The sequence below is a fragment of the Sus scrofa genome, chromosome 14, assembly GCF_054392235.1.
Source record: "Sus scrofa isolate SSC_HxYL_T2T_F1_AM1 chromosome 14, Sscrofa_HxYL_maternal_Yorkshire_Landrace_v2.0, whole genome shotgun sequence".
NCBI lineage: Eukaryota > Metazoa > Chordata > Mammalia > Artiodactyla > Suidae > Sus > Sus scrofa.
In genome coordinates, this window is record NC_139396.1 from 149692524 (window position 1) to 149707341 (window position 14818).

At 43.0% G+C, this 14818-nt stretch overlaps 1 protein-coding gene across 3 annotated transcripts in view; it reads right to left on the reverse strand.

Annotated features, from left to right (window-relative positions):
* Positions 1 to 14818, reverse strand: part of HSPA12A (heat shock protein family A (Hsp70) member 12A) — a 177453-nt gene that overhangs the window by 162268 nt on the left and 367 nt on the right. For 2 of the 3 annotated variants that reach the window (XM_013983787.3, XM_021073399.2), the window contains exon 2: positions 1416 to 1506. In XM_013983787.3, the coding sequence (XP_013839241.3) occupies positions 1416 to 1506 (91 nt within the window). Of the gene's footprint in view, positions 1 to 1415; positions 1507 to 1681; positions 1742 to 1852; positions 1989 to 14818 lie in introns of those variants that run through there. The other variant, XM_084995682.1, reaches the window with a different exon arrangement.

The following is a 14818-nucleotide window of genomic DNA, read 5'->3' on the forward strand; positions in this document are numbered from 1 at the left end:
ACTTAGCATATATTTCATGGTCAACTGAGACATTCAAAGAGTGCCATAGAAACAATGAATTAAGCATGAGAAATAGCAGAATCTCCATCAATCACTCTTTGTTTCTCAGACAAGGGTTTTTCTCCTGAAAAATCAAACCAAATGACAAATTATTTACTGAGCACCTACTATGTGACAGGTACTCTATACCCAATTGAACACACTGGGATGTCTTTTCCTCCATAAAATATGTAAGGTGTGGATCAAGAGGATTTAGTTGTTTTCACACCACTTGATTATTATGACTGTCATCGGAAGTTTCATGCTTTGATGGCTTTGCAGAGTTTTCGGGGTCTTTGTTTTGTTTTGTTTTGTCTTCCTCCTCCTGTTGTTTTTCCACCTACAACTTTTTTTTCCCCTTCTCTGATTTTTAGGGGGGACAAAAAATTCTAGCATCTGGGGTCTGAGACCACTTGAAATGTCTGGGCCAGGGACTGCTAATGACCTCCCAGAGATAACCCAAATTGCTGATTTAGCAAAGCCCATTCTTGACCTTGACACAAGACAAGACAGGCAAAGGGGAAGGACTTGGGAGGGAGCCCTGAAAGAAAAGGGATCATAGAAGCGCTCAGATCTCGCCAGGCCCCCTCCCCCATTCAGCAAACACCTGGCTGAGTTGGAAAACATGACCGGCCCAACCTTCCTATTGGCACCAATTGAAGCTGTCAGCTCTCGGCTTGTCACCAGTTGCACTGGGAGGCGCCGGGCAGCCACAAGAGCCCTAATTAGGCAGAAATGACACTTCTACAACTGACCTGCCAGGACCTTTGGCAAACCATTTAACATCATTAGTTAACATTTTTTAAAAGTGTGAATGTAAATGAACAGCCAGTGGCTTTCAATGGAGTTTGTCGGTGGCATCTCCCCCCTCCCCGCTCACTCTTTCTCTTGTTACATGAATGGTCCGCTTGTTTCCACCAGAATTGGAGGGAGGCATGGGGAAGAAGGAAGAAGAGAACCAGTCCTCTGAGAGGAGAGACATGCTAAAGCATAAACAAGCTTGGTGGAGGAGAGAGACCATCTCCTCCTGCCTTACCAGGTGCCCCGACAGATACAGGCCCCCAGGGGCAGCAGAGCAGGGGGACAGCGTGCGCCCAGAAGGCTAGACCAGGTCCCACCCCACCACCTGTGCTTGTGAGCGTGGACAGTGACCATCCTGGGCTGAGTTGAATGCCTCTAAAATACTCTTTCGCTCACACCTCTTACCACTTGTTGCAATTCCGAGCAAGCACTTCTGAACCAGCAGCAGTTTAGCAAATACCTTAGCCCTGTGTCCAAATCTAAGGGTACCTAGTCCCTCTCTAAAGGAATGGTGTTCCAGGGGTAACTCCTTCCGACGCTGGTTTGATACTTACACGAATTAGTTCATTTCCTACCTGAAGTGGTTATTTCCCACCTTGAATCATCACACTTCATTTTGCTCTTTGCTGTACAGCCACAGAATCCGTACACGCCGACACTCTCCATCTGCAGGGGAGGGGGGAAGAGGTCCACGTGAGAATGTCATTTTGCGTGCTTCCACGCTGCTCTCAGAATGTGCGCTCACACCAGCAGACAGTCCGAGGAGGCAGCACCAGGTAGAAAGGAAATCAAGGTTTCGGTGGGAGGCAGAGGGGCTGGTCCCTGTGGGCCTTTGACTTACCACCTATTCCTTGTGGGGCCCTGGGCAAGGTGCTTTGCCCTGAGTCTCAGATGTTTTCATCTGGAAGACAGAGATAACGCCTTACCACTTCAAGCGAGAAAACAACAGATGGAAATATCATGAGAACTGGAAAGTAGTGTGTTCAGAGCTGCAGGGCTGCCGGGTTCTCACCTATCATTTATCTTGGAGATCTGAAATTTCCAATCTGTTCTCTTGATTCCCAAGGCACGCTGAACAAAGCCACAGCCCCAACCAGCACATCCCTGCCACCCGCTCCACTCCTGCTTATTCTCAAAAGGGCTGTAAGCTACATAGAGAAGTGCATGGGTGCAAAACAAATTGTTATAATAGCGATTTAGCCTCTCTGCTGGATCCTAACAGCACAAGAGGGGCCCCACTCTTGTCCATCGCAGTATTTCCAGGGGCCCCACAGACAGTGGTGGGTACACAGGAGATGCACAATAAATGTTTACTGAGTTGAAATGTGATACTGTTTCCAGACCTGGGCTTAAGGCGGCCAGAATGTGCGTGCTTTAGGAAGGCAGCACAGATCCTGCGTGTGTGGAGAGCTTTACTTGTCCCTGAATTAAACACGAGTAAAATCAAGCAGGCGGCTGTGTGGCGGAGAATGCCTGTAAGCAGTAAGTGAGAGAGAAGCCAAAGAAAACAATCTTAGTTTGGGGCAGAAAGAGAAAGAAAATACGGGAAAATGTCCTTAATAACAGTAAATGGGAAAGGGAGAGAGCAGCTCATCGTGATGGAGCATTTAGTGCTTTTAAGCTAAATACCTCAGCATATTAAGCAAATAGAGAAAAGCCAGCTAGAAGATGTCAGCAAATTGAACCGACCGGCGCTCAGAAAGCCGATAGGAGGTGTCTGGCGGTGACCCCTTTTCCCATCACGTGCCTGCTCCGCGCCCGGTTGTTTAGTGTTGCCTCTCCTCTCCAGCTGCGGAGCTTATTGAAAAGCTCTTGCTCCCTGCCTGGTTTTGGCACATTTTCTGCAGGTGCCTCCTACTGCGGCCACAATGGGCTGCGAGGGAGGTTTAGACCTGTCAACAGCGGCGGGGAGGGGGCGGCGGCGGTGGAGGGAGCGCAGCCATTGTCTTAAAGGGCCAGTGACATTGTGCGCCGCCGCGGAGACTGCTGCAGCACCGGCACCTGCTAACGAGATGAATCCTTTCTCCCGCGCTCTCTTTCTCTCTTTAATGATTTAACTTGATCGCTTTGGTTCCTTTCTGGAAGGAGAATTGCTCCATTGATCATATAAAGTAATTGCCTGTAAAACATGGCTCTGCAACAACTACTACTTCCCTGGCTGAAAATGTCACAGCAATTGAAAAGCTCTTAGCCCAGTTCAAGAATGAGGTGGCTCAAGAGAACTGCCTTTGCAGACGTCCCCAAGCACCTGCGTGCTCTGAGAGTTACAAGTTTTCGGTGCGACAGATGGATTTTTTTTAAGACAGTTCCCTTCCTGTAGCATAGTGCGATTTTGTGAGAGCCTGTGGGAAACTAGCCAAACTAAACTAAAAACAGCCTCAACCCGAAAATTTGATGTATTCGTTCAAGCAAAGAAATTATTTTCTTAATCACCCATGCCTTTCTTTCCTCCGAAACCATGAATTCCAGGGGGACGCCCACGTGGGTCAAGTGTGCTTGAGGTCAGTGTCCTCTCTTAATTCCCATCACAGAAGAAGACAATATCTTTGTCTGGAAGGTAGCAGGGGCCTGGGTTTTGGAAAAAGGAATCGATGCTCTAATTGTTTAAGATTTGCTGATTTTTCAGACCTGTCACTTGGCGGCAGCAGTGACACACTGTGGGAACGGGGACCACACACTTATGGAGTTTTCATAAATACTTTATTAGTCATCGCCATGTCAATGTGAGGGAGTAATTCACCTGGGGAAAAAATTACTTTGTCGTAGGCATGAACCTGCCAGCAAAATAAAGAGCAGTTAGTGATGGTTTCATTTTCCTCTGACAGGTGAAAGCCTAAGTTTGTATCTGAGTAAGAGAGAGACTTTTTTCAATTCAACTGGTGGAAAGCACCATTTGAGATGTTGCCACGTTACTAATTTGGGAACAAAGCTTCAGGTGAATCACCTTCCAACTGGATGAGCCATGAATATTTTTGGTAGCCAATGAAAGCTAGGGCAGGACACGCTTATTACTGCACTTTAAAAAAAAAAAAAAAAGGGCAAAAACATCTGCCTGCTTACGTGACAAACAAGAGTATAGAGACCTCAGTTACAATGCCATTTAAAACTACAAATCTGAAAAAAGCCATAGAACTTCTTACATCTTAACACTCTGAAAGGTCGTGCTAGAAGCTCCATAACTATAAGCAGGTACAATGCTTTTTTCCTTGGAATTTTGGATTTTAGATTTAAACATTTTTTAATACCGTCAGAACATACATGATATTCAGTTAGGGCAATCACACATATAGCACCAAGACACAGTGTATAGACTAAAAGGTGTCTTTGCTTTAGCTACTCATATGGTGAAGAAAATTCCAAAAAAAAATTTTTTTAAGTTGCAACTCATTAAATAAATTGACTCCAATGTGTTGACATTCTTTCGACAGCAACTAGAATTTATTTTTCCTTATTATAAAGAAAGGTTTTTATTTTGTTTTGGTCTCTAAACTGAAGGGGGAGAATTGAATGACCCCAAAAGTTCTGCCTGGCTGTATGACCTCCTTATTTATGAAAGTGATTCTATAACAGCAAAGCGAGAGATGAACAGTGCAAATGACCACACAGTCACTTCTAGCAGCTCTGCCTATTAGGTGGGTGGTCAAGACAGAGTAAAAGTGGGTTAAGTAAGCCCGGAGGCCAAACTGGGAGCACCTGAACCATCAAGGCCAGAGCCCCAGACCCTCTTACACAGCAGAACAGCCAGGGAAGGTGGCTTTCACGGTGGGGGGAGCGGGAGGGTGGGCGGCTTGTAGCTGGTGATCAAGTCCAGTGTCCTCCTCGTGAACTCCCAGAGCGAGAGCTCGCGTGAACAGTGTTAATACTATTTCACCATTTTTCATGGGGGGGGGGGGCAGGACCTTTAAAGAGGAGGAAAAGAAGCCATCGTCAGGGAATGAATGTCAAATCTGGCAGAAGCCAGGACTGGTTTCACTTTTGCACCCTCTTCTTTCCTGTGTTTGCGAGAGGGCTGAATCAAATTCCGAAGTTCCGAGACAAGAGAAAAGGACTATCCATCCTAGTCCTCGGGTAATTTTCAGAGCACATTTTCAACCAGCTGACTTTACAAGGCAGAAATTAAACCTGGGTTATGTGTCTGAACTTCACACGAAACAGGGTTTGTCAAGATGTTGGGCATGCGTTCAAACAGAAAAGAAGGCATTTTAAAATGCAGCATCATTCCTGTGTCTTTGCACACCTTCCTGGTGAAATGTGCACAGAGCCATGAGAGTTACGCCCTGGGCTAATAATATCTGATTGTTCTGAAGGGTAAGACCTAACTTTCTTCACAATCAGATGTGTAAATTTACTTCTGCAGTGCAGGTCACAGGCATCTCAACCTAAGCCCTTGATTTACTTACTGTTTACATTTGATACACGGCACATATCTCATCCACTACAGGTTAACACACAGAAATGTTAAGATCCTTTGTACTTAAATAAAGAGTCAACATCAGGCAGATGGGTAACGGTACCTGTTGAAATGTTTGTATCTGCTCACTTTCCAGTTAGAAAAGGATGTCAGTTGGAGACTTGCTCCTGAATTCATACAGAGCCACCAGCTAAGGGAAGAAAAAGGTTCTAGTATTTTATCCCTTGGCACAGGGCATGAAATCACCTCCACAAACACCAGAGCTGCAGTTTTCAAGGACGAAGTCAGACATTACAGAAGCTACACAAGCACAGGCTTCACTCCCCTCCCCCAAAGAGAGCTTGCGTCTCCTTTTTTGGGTGTCCTACAATTTTCTTAGAATTACATGCTGCAAAGTTTCCTTACTCTCCGAAGTCAGAAAGCCTTGGGTGCTTCCCATACTATTTTTCTCCAGTTTGTTTGATAAAGGATCACAGTGCCTTTCCTCCAATCATAGCCTTCCAGAGTTATAGCTTATTTTCAAATATCCAACAGAAACAGATGCACTTCAGTAACCAACGCAAGTCCGACTGATCCAAAGGCCCCTACTATTTTTTAAAAAAAGCAAAACCTAAAATTTTACCTACACATCTTGTCAAAAATAGATGAGATAGGATGGCATGAGGTATAGAGTCCTAAAGTCTAAATTTGGAGCGCAAGGTGAGTCTCTCAAAAACATAAAAATCACATTGGCTGATCCAGATGTGGCAGCTGAACCTCTACCCCAGAGGGTACAGGCATGTGTGTGATATTCTCCGATCCCCTGGCCAGGCTCTCGTTTTGTGTCAAGTAGGACAGCGCTTTCTTTCTTAGCATTAGGGCTTGGAAAAGAGTGTGAAAAGTTCAAGGCATCCCCTAGTGATTCAGAATCAAACCCAGACAACATCCACAGGGGAAGATAAAAACAGTTATTTTTTAGCGTAAAACATCACACACACAAACACCGTGATTCCTTTTGTTCTCATACAGCAAATAATACTTGGAGATTGAAAATTCTATTGCAAATATAAATTAAAAGGGAGCTTATATGGGGGATGGTTGCACAATTCTGAATATATTTAAAACCATGGAATTCAAAAGAGCCAAGTGTATGGAGTGTGAATTATATCTCAATAAAGCTGTTAAAAATTTTTTTAAAAGAGCTTATCGTGTTGGATTCTTCATGTGAATTGCATTTCTGCTTTTGTAGATTTATAATTATCTCAAAAAAGACAATGAATTTTCCAACAATAGGTTAAAGAGAAATATACAGAAAAAAAATTGAACAGCTGTGTATTTGTATTTTTCTTGCAATGGTCTTAGCTAAGAATTCAAAATGGCTGCATTTTCAGTAAAGTAAAAACTGATGCTACATAGAACAATAATCACTGTAAAGCTTATAAACTGATAAACACGCATTTTACCTATTTCCAGTATCATACATTAAAATGGAAATTCTATTTTTGTTCTTCCGCTACAATACATGGTCTTTGATTCTTAACCTACAAAAGACAGTCTTTGATTTTTGTATCCTCAAAATCGGCACAGGAACTTCATTTTTCCCTTCTATCCTGTCAGCTTGGCTATAAAGAAGAGAAAGCATTTATGATTAGACCACCAAAGCTCAGGTCAGATTCCTAAGTTCATAAAAATTCCAACAAGCGCTCGCATGGAATCCTTTTACATCAAGACATCTGGCATGAATTCTCTCAAACGGGGGTTCTACCTTTAAAATTCTGGAGGTAGAAAAATTCTTTAAAAGGTACAGACAGCTACGGTTACAAGCTCTTCCCTGCGAAATTCCCTGCCTCGTGCGTTTGTTTTGCAATCTTCTCCATTTTCAAATTCCCACAAAGATTATACAAATATCTGGCCACGAACTTCAGGAGAGATGGTTCCCTAGAATAGCTCAGGAATATTTTCAATCATCTGTTGGTCATAAATCAGCTCATATTTTTACAACAGTCTAACAGCAGCTATTGAAGAAGTGCAGCTCCTTTCGGGAGCTGAGCTGGTTCCGACAAGGGCAGTGCACTTCCTCTGGCAGCATCCTACCCACACAAGAAGAAACGGGGACCGTGGCACCCGGCTACGCCTATTCCAAACCTCCCTTTTGCCTCAATTATTTATTTTAAATGAAAGTACCATCACACAGAATCATCCTAATACACATCAACTCTTCATTTCTGTCCGAGTATCACGGTGTTAAGAGTTCCTTTTCCTTCCTGTCTCCAGTTGTAGCATTTCAGTATAGGTACGCTGCCTATAGCCCAAGCTGAAGGTAGGCGGTAGGCATCATTAACAATGTACTGAAATCTTTTCCACTTCAGAAATGATATTTTAGTTTTTCACCTTCCTATGTCTCTCCTTCAAGTATTAATGGAAACATTATGTGCTTTTCTGACTCTGATCATTACTCCTTTTCTTTCTCTAATATCCACTGAAGGTGTTGAATGTAATAATTCAATCGCAAAATGTAATAATTATATTATCTAATTAAAAACAGGATCCATTGCCCCTGCTACCATACAACAGGACACTGTGTATTTTTAAAAACTGCGCAGGAATTTAATCTAACCCATCAGATCAGCATTAGACAATCATCACAAGTGTCATCTTAAATAATTTTGGAAATACACAGGGATTTGATGATAAAAATTCATATATGACTGTCATATATGGAAGAGATGCAGTTAAATCAATATGGAGAAATCTGCCCCAAACTATTTTATTCACTAAAAATTTGTGGGAATTTACTCCCTCAATCATAATTCTTCAAAAAATAATTCTCATCTGCATCTATGCTAGCATTTTTTAAAAATATTCAAATAACTAACTTCTCGAACTTCTTAAACAGCCCCCCCCCAAAAAAAGGCAAATCAAGGAAAACTAAGAGAAAACAACAATAAATAATCCTACACTTTGCCAGTAACATACGTAAATTTTTGACAAGTGAATTTTTTTTAATCCCCCCAAATAATTTTTTGAAGGTTTAATACTAACATGAGATTCATGACCAGGCCGGCAGAAATCATTAGTTACAAAGGTATAGACAGTCTTTTGATTCTGCTAACAAGAACTAGATAATTCCTCTTAAGCAGATTAACTTAAAGTACATTTTCTGGGAAGCGAAAATCCCCCTCAATCAGATTCTTATGTTTAATTACAAAAGTCAAACAATTTATTAGCTCTCACTCAAATGCAACAACAAAATAGGTAGGCCCACAACTCTCAAGGGCCGGGAGATAAACCAAATCAATATTTGCACCAGTAAAAACGTTTTTAGCCATAATTTGATAAAACATCTAACTGGTCCTCTTAACCAGGAGTCCTCTCTTCTTTGCTGCCCCCTATGTGGAAAAGACATTAAACTTTGTCTTTATTCACAATAAATGTAATTACTGTATTTATTTTGCTACTTTTATATTAAGAGTACAAATGAGAAAACCTGGCCTTTGTCAGATATTTTATACGTATTCATTTTGCTTTATGAGCCCCATAATTATGTCACAAAAATACTCTTAAGTTGTATCTACTTCTATAAAGTTAAAAAGTATCTATTTAAAAATGGCAAAGTAGCTTGCTTAAAGAATTTCTTTTGTCTGATTTTTTTTTTTTCCTTTTTACTGTCTGAACTCACTGGATAATTGCCCTACTTCCAGTTTCATTCTGCCTATATAGAAATTGTGTGTCTATACCCTGAAAAATACCAATTAAATTGCCAGCAGCAGCATCTGCAACAGTTATCTTTTGGTCTTCAGCCTCAGAGCCCTTTGAACAAATGACCGGAAGGCTGAATCTAAAACAGCCTTTGACGGGATGCCAGTTTTGAACACTGGCTTTACGACTGTGACGCCAGCTTCCTAGTGCATTTGGGAAGCAAGCAAGAAATGACGTATCAATTTTATAATTTTGCACACATGGGAAAGGTAAAAAGGTCACTAATATTGTTCTAGAAGAGGGAGTTTCCTCTTATCATTTAATTCCATCTTAATGCCTATATAAGGCTAAATGAAGGATTTCAGACAAATACTACAAAATTGCTAAACATGCTACTTTGTCGGTCCTTAATTTCTTTGGTAATAATGACATCATTTACCATGTGTTGGGCACAGTGGGAAGAAATTCACATGGTTTTTAAATTCAATTTATAGCAAGTCTATGGAATTGGAAATACTAGTTAATGGGGAACTGGCTCAGAGAGGTTAAGTAACTTGTGCAAGGTCACACAGCTGGGAACTGGAAGAACCAGGACTTGAACCCATGGGGTCTCTGATTCCAAGACCCAACACCTCAAGGCCTTCTTGGTGGCATCCACTATCGAACTATGCCTGGGTGAAGCCTTAGTCATTCTCTTTATGATGTGATCCATGAAGAAGCAGTGGTCCTCAACCGTGGCTGCACATTAATATCACATGTTAAAAAAATACCTCTGCTTAGGCCCTGCCTCTGGAGATTCTGATTTGACAGGCCTGAGGTAAGGCCCAGGATTCAGCATTTTTCAATATGACAGCAGTGAATAAAACAGGTAATCCTCTTCATGGTGCTTAAGTTCCAATGGTGCTCAGATTCTAGAAGAATCTGGTAGAATCCCCAGGTGATTCTAATGTACAGCCCTGATTGAGAACCAGGGATCAAGAAATTACCACTACTTCCCCAGGCTCCCCTCTCTAAACCCTCAATGTGAGCAACTCAACTGGTTTCTCTAGACAAGGATGGGCAAGAATCCAGCAAAAGCTGACAGCAGAATCTGACTGAGAGGTCTAGATTTAAGAGGAAGTGGTGCACATCGGGAAATGCCTGGGCACTGGAGATGGCTGGACCTGGGTTCAAATTCCACCTTCACCAATTTTTTTTTTTTTTGGTTTTCACCCACGGCATGTGGAGGTTCCCAGGCTAGGGGTCAAACTGGAGCTGCAGCTGCCAGTCTACACCACAGCCACAGCAACACAGGATCTGAGCCACCTCATCTGTGACCTACACCACAGCTCGTGGCCATGCCAGATCCTTAACCCACTGAGGGAGGCCAGGGATTGAACCCGCGTCCTCATGGAAGCTAGCCAGGTTCGTGACCATTGAGCCACAACAGGAGCTCTCACCTCCACTACTTATTAATTTGTGCAACCTCAAGCCAATCACTTACCTTTTGTGGTTGTTTTGCAGATTCAATGGGCTGATATAAGCAAAAACCCAGGCAAATAAAAATGCTCCATGAATGGTAGCTGCTGTGGTTTTTGTTGTTGTTATTACTCTACTACAGTGGAAAATGACTGCTGCTGGGAGGCATTAGTAGTGAAACAATCAAATTAGGAAAAAACATTTTTTTATTAGTCAAATCATTCCTACTTTTATTACTTAGCATTTAATTTAAAGCTATTTATACTGCAATTAGCTTGGCAATCGTATTTCTCATTCATGACAACTGGAAGGGTAACCTTATTACTCCCATCCTCTAGATGAGGAAAAGGCAACATTTCCATCTATTCTGTCTCCAGCTTCTATGATTCTATGATTAAAGGCACCTGCAATCATGTTCCTTCGTTGCCTGTGAAAAATGATATTCCACACAGATGGCAAATGCAGGAAAGAAGAATTAACAAGCGCTTGCTAGCAACCCCCAAATAACATCTAAATAATCACGTCTGGACATCTGAAGTCCTGGCAAACAAGTTCCAATTTATATAAAGGTGTTGGAAAGGATTAAGGAAAAGTGAACACATACATGTGTCTTTATCCTCATCCGTTTAGGAAATGTCTGACACAGCCTGGAAATTCTTTTTGAAACCCAGACTGAAAAATGGTTCGCTTCCTCTTTGAAGGCTCCTCAATTAGCAGAAAGAAACAGACTCACATGTCCTGATACTTTATCTTGGATCAGAGTTAGAATGTAGAAGAGATTTAAGATGGAGAGACCCAGCTCAATGCTTCTCGATCAAGGTCCCTGAAAAGCCTGCGAACGGTGGGCAAGTCCACACGTGCAGCAAACACACCCCGACACTGAGGAATGGCTTGCCTGTAAATGCAATTCTGTCACATGTATAGAGTTTTCATGAATGAAATACAAATGCCTCTAGACGGACCACTGAATTCACAGTCACTGTATCTAACCACTGTTACCTGGGCTGTGTCGTGTTCATACTCAAAAAGGGTAGGAAACACTGATCGCGTCCAACCCTCTCATTTCATTCATGAGGTCCCAGCAGATCTTGGGGACAGTGGGACTCCAGGTTTTCCAATTCTCAGAAAATTGTCCTACCCTCCCTCCTTAGATATGTTCCAGAATGTTCTACATCTTCTAAACCTTTCCTTTTCTTCCTTTCCCTCCTCTCCCTCCCTAGATATGTTCCAGAACGTTCTACATCTTCTAAACCTTTCCTTCTCTTCCTTTCCCTCCCCTCCTCAACTCCCCAGTTTCTACATTTAAGGTTGGCAGCATTCAATCCCTTTCAAGCTCTGTGCTCTGAGAGTACCTTCACTGAGATATTTAGCCTCAATATGAAATGTAAATACAGTCACCAAGGTACTAAAACAAGCAATGTATTAAGTATATAAAATATGCATATGCGTAAATGTAGCTTACAGCTAAAACCCTAGTACTTGTAATGTCTATGCAAAAGATAAATGGGAATTGTTATGAATAATAATTTTATTTACCCTGGATCTGTCAACACCAACAGGCTGTTAACCCCCAGCATACCAACTTTTCAAAATGCTTTTGCATCTATTATTATTTCCTTTTATTGTCCCAGTGGCTCACTAGGATGTAAGTGCTACTGAAGCACCAAAGAACTTAAGTGCCCCAAGGAAAAGTTATCCATTTGATCCACTTTTCCCCAGGTTCCTAGAACAGTGCCTGACACATGGTGGGCATTCAATAAATACTGGTTGACTGAGTGAATGACAGAGGTAAACAGAGACGGTAGGTTTATTTATCCCTGTAGCCTGCGTAGAGTTTTATTTTTATTTGAGGAAAATGGAATGATCCATAAGGGAAGAACTGAGTTCCTAAAAATCTCTTTTCAGTCTTCAATTCCCCTTTAATATTTGCCATAATATCCTTCCCTCACATATTTATTTTAGTTTAATTCTTCAAAGTTATAAAATACACTCACTCCAGGCAAATCAGATTCTACCAACACATAAAGACGAAAAAAGGTGGATTTTTTGCACTAAAAGATAAACTTTTAAGTTCTTTTTGTCCCCCCGTATCCTAAATAAATATCTTCCTCAATATTTATGTCCTTAGTTCAAGAGGATTGGTTGTCTTTTTCCCTCCTGAAGATTCACCTATTCTTACTCAGCTTTAAATTCCTTGTGGATGTCTTACGTCTGTGTCTTTAGTTCTTCCTTTCCTCGAGGTACCTCAAGTTCTACAATCCAAAACCAAATGCACCATATTCCCTCCATCAAAACCAGATCACTCTCTCATTTACCCCATTTCTCTCAACTGAGACAGAATTCTACACGCTATCCTTGATAGAGTCATCTTTGATTCCCCAACCCCACATCCAATCACTCAAAGGGGATTTTCATCTTTCCTTCCTATTACCTGCCTCATCCTTCTCTTCCATTGCTACCATTACTGTTTAGGCTCTTACATCTATGTTATTTTCTGCCTGGGTCTTCTGATTTTTGTAACCAAACACCCCCCCGAAGCCTACCAACCACCTCTCACAACACCACTTTCATCTTGCCTAGCCTCTATTCAGAAGTTAGAGGGCTCCCCACTCTTACAGAATCATATCCCAGTCCCTTCACAATCTCACCTCGGACTGCTTTTCCATTCTTATTTCTTACTGTTCTTGAAAATAAACCCTTTGCTTGAGCCAGCCTGGTGTACAGCCTGTCTTCACCCAACTCCAAAACACCTGATTGTGAATTAAGGGTTTATTATGTATAAAATCCATTCATTCACTCAACAAACATTTAGTGACTCTCTACTCTCTCAGGTAATGTACTTATGCTGGGAATGCACTGGTGAACAAGACAGATCAAGTCCATGCCCTCAGGGAATTTAGAGGCCAGTGGGTTACAGAGGGGACAGACATCTCAGTCCCATCGCAGGACACTTCCAATCTCCCAGGAAAACATCAAATGAGTCAAGACGGCCCTAGAGGCTGGATTCTGTGGCTCCAGCTCCAAGCGGAGAGGGAGTGTAGAAGAAAGGAAGGGCTGGCCGCCATGGGAGCTGGAGTGGGGAGCATGGCTTCCTTGAAGATGTGGGACTCAACAGGCATTAAAAGAAAAGGATGGGCGTGTGAGCGAAGGGGATGCCCTCCATCTAAAGGGGTATGAGGAAAGGAAGAATGGTGGAATGGAAACAGCAGCAGCAGCACTGGCTTATTCTGAGCAAAGGTCATTCAGCAGAGAACATGTCCTTGCCAGGCCCCAGGCTCTGCTGTGGACATGAAAATGACACAGACCTCACTCCTACCATGGAGGGATTTCCATCCAGCAAGACTAAGGTAGACCCATGCTGATCTATTACACTCCAGAGAGTGAAATGTTCCATTAGAGAACTGGAGAAAATACAGAGGGAGTTCAGAAGGAGGCATGTCGGGTTCCTGCAGCAGTATTTATAGAAGCACATTATTTTTATACAGCCTACCTGCCTCTACTGAAAATAGCTATGTTCCAAAGTGTTTTCTCACTCATTTTCTCATTTTATTTGAACTGACTGGTGAAAGCAGGCAGCGTAGTTAAGATTGTTTTCCAGATGAGCAAAGTGCAGCATGAATGTTTTAAATGCTCTGCTTAGGTCACGAATACAAACAGGCAAGAGTTGAACAAGAACACCCAGTCCATCTCAGCCCTTTCCTGAAGCAGAAGTATCTAGAGCAGAGGGCGCCCATTAAAGAAGTTCTATAATTGCACCTGGCAGGTGGAACGAAGCCAAGCAGGCAGTCTCAATTTAAAAGGGCGAGATGCAGGTTCTGGAGAGGGAACATGACCCAATGACAGTCCTCCATTTCTGCTTCTCCTCAAGTCCTGCCTGCTAACACCCCCACCCCGAGGCCTGTCCTTAAGGTTCACCCCCAATTTTTCGGCCTACACTGTTTCTTTCTTCTACTGATTTCACCCCGCTTTTCTCTCCAGGACAGCGCAGTAAGCCCAACCAGCACACTGCGCGGCTCGGGGAAGGTAGTTAAATATCGGTCCAATGAATGAATTCCTGGGACCCCCACAGCTTGGTAAGGATGTCTAGAGTTCTCATAATCCTCCCAGGGAAGTGGGCCGGAACGGGCCGCCCCCCACAGAGGCTCCCCGACCGCGAGGAACGATAGGGTGGGTGGAGGAAGCCTGACGGCCCGAGTTCCAGGGCCCCCGGGAAGCCGGCGCACCACCGCAGGCTCGAGTCCCCCAGCTGGAAGCCAGGGTTCCCACGCTTCCGCAAAAAGCGCTGCGTGAGAGCGTGAACCACTTTCCCGTCGAGAAAGTAGTGGAAAAAGACGCCGGGAGCGTGCTAGGCTCAGGAAGCAAGGAGCCCAACCCCGGGGGCCAAAGCCTCAGGAAGAGGGAGGGAGGGAGGAGGGGGAAGGAGCCATTCGC